We start from the raw sequence: 6,333 nt of genomic DNA, 5'->3' as shown, positions 1-6,333 counted from the left end.
CTGGCACTGCATCCCTGAAGCTGTCAGCACCTTCATGATGGGAGTTCGGAGAAAGGAAATCATATCCTCTTGGTACTGTAACATTCAGCACCATGGAGAGGGCATGGTGCAGATTAATTTTCCATCAAAAACTGCTGTAATTCTCTGCTGGTGGGGAAGTTGTGTTTAGATAAGGATGGTCACAATAACCTGGATTCAGAGGTCATAGGCTGTAGCCTGGGAGCACAGAAACTACTAGTTGACTCTCTGCACTGTTAATTCTGATGAGGTATCAACTCGACTTAAAACATTAGCCTACTGTCTCTCCATGGATGCTGCCTGACCTGTCGTGATTTCTAGCAACTTTTTTTGTTTTTGGTACAGATTCCAGCATCTGCAGTATTTTGCTCCTAAAACAGAAGGGATTTAGTCCACTGGGATTGTGTACAGTGGGAGTAACTGGGAAGGAATTGGGTCCATCCACATCTGTATAGGAAAGGAGAATGGGGATGGCTTGGATTTATTTGGACTTTGAGCAACATGGTTCATACTCTCTGACATTTTTGCCACTGGTTATTTAGGTAAGCACCATGGAGTTGTACTCTGTCTATTGATAGTAATTTGTTTTGGTCCTGAAGGCTCAGACTCCTGCTGGGATGCTGGGTACAGGGCTGGGTGATAGCATCTGCAGATCCAAAAATTACAAAGACTAGGTGAGAGAAGCTTTTTTTTCTGCTTTCTAGATAAAGACCAGTCTAAAGGGGGCGGTAGGAATTTCAAATCCATCCTTTCCAGTGCAGAAGATGTGTTAAAGTATTTTAAAATAAACTTAGAAAGGGAATGCTATTACTGGGTTTCCTTTATTACCTTTATCGGGCAGGAGATTACAAAAGACAGATGAGTGAATAACTTTTCTTGCTTCCGGTCTTTCTCCTTTGCACCTTTTCAGTTACCTTCTTTATCGATGGATCCCATTGAAGCTGTTGCTTATTTCACTGTGTAAATAGCCTTTTGCTGCTGTGTTGTATCTTTGTCAAATAGTGCCTGAAACCGTCCAGAGAATTTTGGAGTAGGCTTAATGGAGCATGCATGTGCACCTTCAGCAGCTCCTTGTGTGATGTTATAATTCCATATTCTCTGCCATATCCAACTCTGTATTCCTCTTGACTGTGCTTTAGACCATAGACTTACAAGACAGCACAGGCACTGTAGGGAACAGTTGAACTCGGGGCAGATGGAATCCTAAGTTGCTGGTAAGTTTTGGGGGTAATTTTGTGTGAATGCCAATATACTTGGCAGGTTGAATGCCACGTGAAGTAAGAAACTTGGCTTTGATTATGAAATGACTGGCTATTTTGTCAATTCTCTCAATTGTTACAGCACACAATGACATGTCTGCTGGTTTTCCAAAGAATTCAGTTCACCTAGTGCCACTTCCCACAGCCCTGCATATCCTTCCTTTTCAAATAATTATTCAGTTCTATCCTGAAGACTTCAATTGAACCTCCACCACTCAAGCAGTGTATTTCAGATCCTAATTGCATGTAAAGATTTTTTTGTCATCAATATTCCTTCAGCCAATCACCTCAAATATGTACCCTCATGTTCTTGATCCTACCTCCAATGCAAACTGTTTTTCCCTTCTATTCTGTCCAGACCCCTCAAATCTAATAAACCTAGATTAATTTCTACTTTGCGTGTTAAAATTTATTCAGGAAGTACCTTAGAGCTGCATATCAACTGGTTGGCTGTTAAGTTCATTTCTTTTATTAATTATCTACATCGCAGTTCAGGCTGAAGTGGTGGCTTCCAGGCAGATCCCACTCCAGCTCTATGTTCCAATAGCTGTTGGTACACTCAATATGGCAGCTGATGTAATTACACCTGCTGCCATCATACTGAAGTTGCCAGTCACAAATTCTCTTTCTTGTTGACGAGTGCCTGCATGTTTAAATCTCCTCGAGATAAAGATACATGTCGCCACAATGAGGGTCCAGCAGTTCTTTGGTTTATCCTATAGACAATAGTGTCTGTGTTTTCAAAGTAGCCGCCATATTGAGTGTGTCAAATCTTCCCACTTTTTTTTTAGAAAACACAAATCAATATAAAAGACAAATTGGACAATTAAACTCCACCAACTTGTAGGTATGAGATGGGATAACAGTTAAATCAGGTGTCTTACCCATTTTTTTTCAGAATATTTAAATAGGTGTTTCCAAAAATTAAACAGGTATTTTCAATGTTAATGTTTGATAAGTATTTCCTTTTGAGGATTGGCAGGCCAAAATATGGACGACGAGGGTAATCTTTCTTTCGTTGATGCATTGTCCGCACTGCGGCCTAACTCATCTTCCGGCGTATGCAGATGTTGTGGCGCCTTGTGGGCACAAAACCCTGGTAGCAGGTACACCGGTACGATCCATTGGTATTTATGCAACGTGCATTCTTGCACGGGAACCGTTTGCGATGTATCTCACGGCATTCATTGATATCTGGGAGCCAAAGAGCAATTAAGTGAGTGACAGGGACTACACTGCAAACCGTACTCTATAAACAGTGGGTGAATAAATTCCCCTCCAGTCCATAATCTTTTAAAACTATATTTCCTGATGGTGCAGGATTAGATGGAGTGGAAAACCATCCTTTGATGGTCTACTAGGACTTTAGTTATTGAGTATTCCAATAGTGTGGAAGTGCTCTTGCATACAACTGAATGGTTGCCACACGTGATTTAGTGATGGGGAAACTAAAACAATGGCTTTAAATCCCGTAAAATATTAACACCACTGGATGGAGAGGAAACCGTTTATATTCTGATCAGAATTTAAACAACTGCGGCAAAGGGTGTGTATATGTGTGGGTTTTTAAAATTTCATTCAAGGCTTGAGGCTGCCGATAGCTAGGCCAGCATTTATTTATTGTCCATCCCTAATTACCCAGAGGGCAGTTAAGAATCAGCCACGTTATTGTGGGTTTAGTCACATGCAGGCCAGACCAGTTAAGGACATTAGAGAACCAGATGGATTTTTCCCAAGAATCGACAATGGATTCACGGGCATTATTAGATTCTTACTTCCAGATTTTTCTGCTGAATTCACATTCCACCATCTGCCGTGGCGGAATTTGAACCGGGGTCCCCAGAACATTATCTGGGTCTCTGGATTAACGGTCCAGCAAAATACCACTAGGCCATTACCACTGCCATGGGGGATGCAGTTGTGGTGTGACTCTGGGCTTTCAGCTCAAAATCAGGATCGAATCCTAGCCAAAGACCCCTCTAGTGCCTTTAAGGATTCCACGTGAAATGGGGTCCAGGCTGTGTTAATCTAATCTTGCTTTGGGGCACCCTCTTCTGGAGTTGGCAATTGTGAAACATTATTGTGGCACACAAACATAAGCATTAGGAACAAGAGTAGGCCATTCAGCTCTTCAAAATCAGTTCTGCCATTCTGTAGCATATACCAACTAACCTCTCATCCCCTTGATTACCAAGTGTCTGTATACCTCTGCCTTAAAAAATATTTTCAGATTCTGCCTCTGCTGGCTTTTGAGGAAGAGTGTTCCAAAGATTCTTATCTCTGTCTTAAACAGGTGACCCTCTGATTCTACTTTCTCCTATCGTCTCTCCACATCAATTTTGCTCTCCTAAGCTTGGATGGTTGTAAATCTAGTCTGTTCAATCTTTTCTCACGAGATAACCTGCCCATTCCAGTTATTAATCTAGTGCTTGAATCGCCAAAGATTGCAGGTACGCCAAGCAATTGGAAAGCTAATAGTAATTACTGGCTGTTGAGAGGAGAATTGAGTAAAGTAGGAAGGTTATACTTCAGTTTTACTGGGGCCACATCGGGAGTATTATAACATAGTATTGGTCTCCTTATTTAAGAAAGAATGCAAATGTTTTGGAAGCAGTTCAGCCGTTTACTAGACTAGTATCTGGAATAGGTAGGTTGTCTTACAAGGAAAAAGTAGGCTGGGCTTGAATCATCAAGTTTGGAGCAGGAGGTGATTTGATTGAAGCGTATAAGATGCTGAAGGGTTTTGACAAGATGGGTGTGGACCTTGTGCGAGAACTAAGGGTTGCTGTTTAGAAATCACACGTCCTTAAAAAGGTGACGTAAGCAGAATGTATGAATATTTTTAAGGTAGAGGTAGATTACTGATAAACAAAAGGGGTGAAAGGGGGTTAGGCAGAAATGTGTAATCGGATCAGCCATGATCTTATTGAGTGACACAGTAGGGTCAACGGGCCAAGTGACCTACTTCTCTTAATTCGTGCAAAATAAAACTCCTGCTAAATGTATCTCACACTGCTATCCCTGTCCTGGGTTAGTTTGATGGAATGGTGTACTATGCATTCTTAGTATCCACCGCCTTTCAGGTATTTTAATAATTTCATTTGATACCTGACTCTGAAAAAAATGCTACGTCCATTGTAAATTTAGATAAAACAAGCAAACTTCATTTTCACAAGTGCTGTTATGTATCTGTTATACACACCTCTGCATTTCCCACTGCTGTCCAGCTGGAAGCCTTTATAACATTCACACCTGTTTCGTCCCCGGACACACCTTCCATGTCGGCAGGAGCATTCGTCGGAGTCATCATCAGAACTGTTATCTGCACAGAGGCAAATAAGTCAGAGAAGCCCCGCAGAGCAATGGCTGTGACTGAACACCTTTTAGCACCACAGATAATCACTGGGAATCAGGGGCTGGGGGAGGGTGTCACTGAACGTTACAAGGGAAGTTTTCCTTGGAAAGGAAGGCATCCGCATGCATCACTCTCCATCCCAGGTTCCTGACGCTAAGGATGAGGGACTCCTGCCAAGAGTGCATCCCGTTATGGGCCTATGTTAACTTTGGAGGTGGAACTCCAGCTGATGTCCCAATGGCATACGAAGGCAAGGCATATAGCAGCAGCCCATTCAGGAAACCAGTATTGTCCCTAAGCTGTGCGGCCATACAGTCACTCTGAGGGTTCTCACACATTGGTGTGTCGAAGCATTAACCTCCAGTTTTGGTAGCTGCTGCTACTACATCTGGACCTTGGATGCCCACACATTTGGGATTACGGCAGGAAACCTCTTTGTGCTGATGGGAAGGGCATCAAGGGAATTTCCCAAGGTAGCTCAAGTCCCTGAGCCCAGATCCCCCATGTGAAATTCGGTCCAAATAGAGCTGCGCTCAGATAGAAACCCACCAGAGGATTGAGGCACCATGAATGCTCACAGGGCCGAGGGCTGTTTTAAGGCTCTGGGTAGCTTTGGCCATGTTCTGGATGCAAATCGACGTCCACTCAGCAACTTCCTGCAGCCTCAAGCAGCCTGCTCCCCTGCCAACCAGCACCTTGCCCAGGACTGGTCACCCCAACAGCTTGGGCCTGACTGGTCTGCTCAGCTCAGTCCCACATGGAGTCAGAGAGATATTTAGTCAATACTGAAAACCACTTACAGTACTGGGGCATCATTGAGGAGGGAAAGAGCTGGTGCTGATTTGGTGGAAGCTCTGCAGCATTCGCTGAAATTGGAGTATTTAATTATGGGACAGATCGAATGACTGAAGGGTCGTGATGCATGGTCAGCCAGATCTGTAATAAGACTTAATTTGAAATTAACTTCCTCCAGCCTCTCAACTTCCTGAGATCTCCGCACTCGCCTAATTCTGACCTCTTGAGCTTCCCCAACTTTCACTGCACCATTGGTAGCCATGCCTTCAGCTGCTCAAGTACTCGCGCTTTAGAATACCCTCGGGAAACCTCTCTGTCTCTCTTCACCCTCTTTTAAGATCCTTCTTAAAACCTACCTCCTCGACTAAACCTTTGGTCAGCAGTCTTCATCCCTACACGTAGCTCAGATTCAAATTTTGTTTGTGCAAGTCTGGCGAGGCACTATGAGAGGTTTTGCTGCAGTGAAGGCGCTATATCAACGCAAGTTGGCTTAGCGAGGTTGCAGAGGGGCAGAGACTCACCGTTGCTGCTCTGTGAAACGTCCATCTGTTCGTTCTGCCTCTGATCCACCCCTCGGCCTGGCCGCACGTTCGGAACCCATCGTGTTATGTTGCACAGGTGGGAGAAGCTGGCTGCAAAGGACAAAGCTGGCGTTAATGAAGTGAACCCCCTTCCCTTGGATAATCCCTGAAAACCTTCCCCCATTGCATGGGATCGACGTTGACTTCAGAAAGTCGGCAGGAGGTGACTGACTAGATCAGGGCCTGACTGAGTAGCAGGGACAGCCCCGAAGCCTACTCGTGGTCAGTTGTCACTTTGTGCGCCAGTGAGCATGTGCTCCAACATCCTGCAAGCCCCACTACAAAAGCTTAATCCTGCGGATGCTGGAATCCTGAAAATGGAAAA

At 44.1% G+C, this 6,333-nt stretch overlaps 1 protein-coding gene across 1 annotated transcript in view; it reads right to left on the bottom strand.

Annotated features, from left to right (window-relative positions):
- Positions 1–1,723: 1,723 nt before the first annotated feature.
- Positions 1,724–6,333, bottom strand: part of LOC109926459 (latent-transforming growth factor beta-binding protein 3-like) — an 83,029-nt gene continuing 78,419 nt past the window's right edge. The window contains exons 19-21 of the mRNA XM_048619625.1: positions 5,949–6,055; positions 4,480–4,599; positions 1,724–2,471 (exon numbers count right to left, since the gene is read on the bottom strand). Of these exons, the coding sequence (XP_048475582.1) occupies positions 2,320–2,471; positions 4,480–4,599; positions 5,949–6,055 (379 nt within the window). The 3' untranslated portion in view covers positions 1,724–2,319. The remainder of the gene's footprint in view (positions 2,472–4,479; positions 4,600–5,948; positions 6,056–6,333) is intronic.

Source organism: Rhincodon typus, chromosome 43 (genome assembly GCF_021869965.1).
Source record: "Rhincodon typus isolate 14 chromosome 43, sRhiTyp1.1, whole genome shotgun sequence".
Classification (NCBI taxonomy): domain Eukaryota; kingdom Metazoa; phylum Chordata; class Chondrichthyes; order Orectolobiformes; family Rhincodontidae; genus Rhincodon; species Rhincodon typus.
The sequence above is the reverse complement of the archived record's forward strand: the minus strand, read 5'-3'. Positions and strand labels throughout refer to the sequence as shown.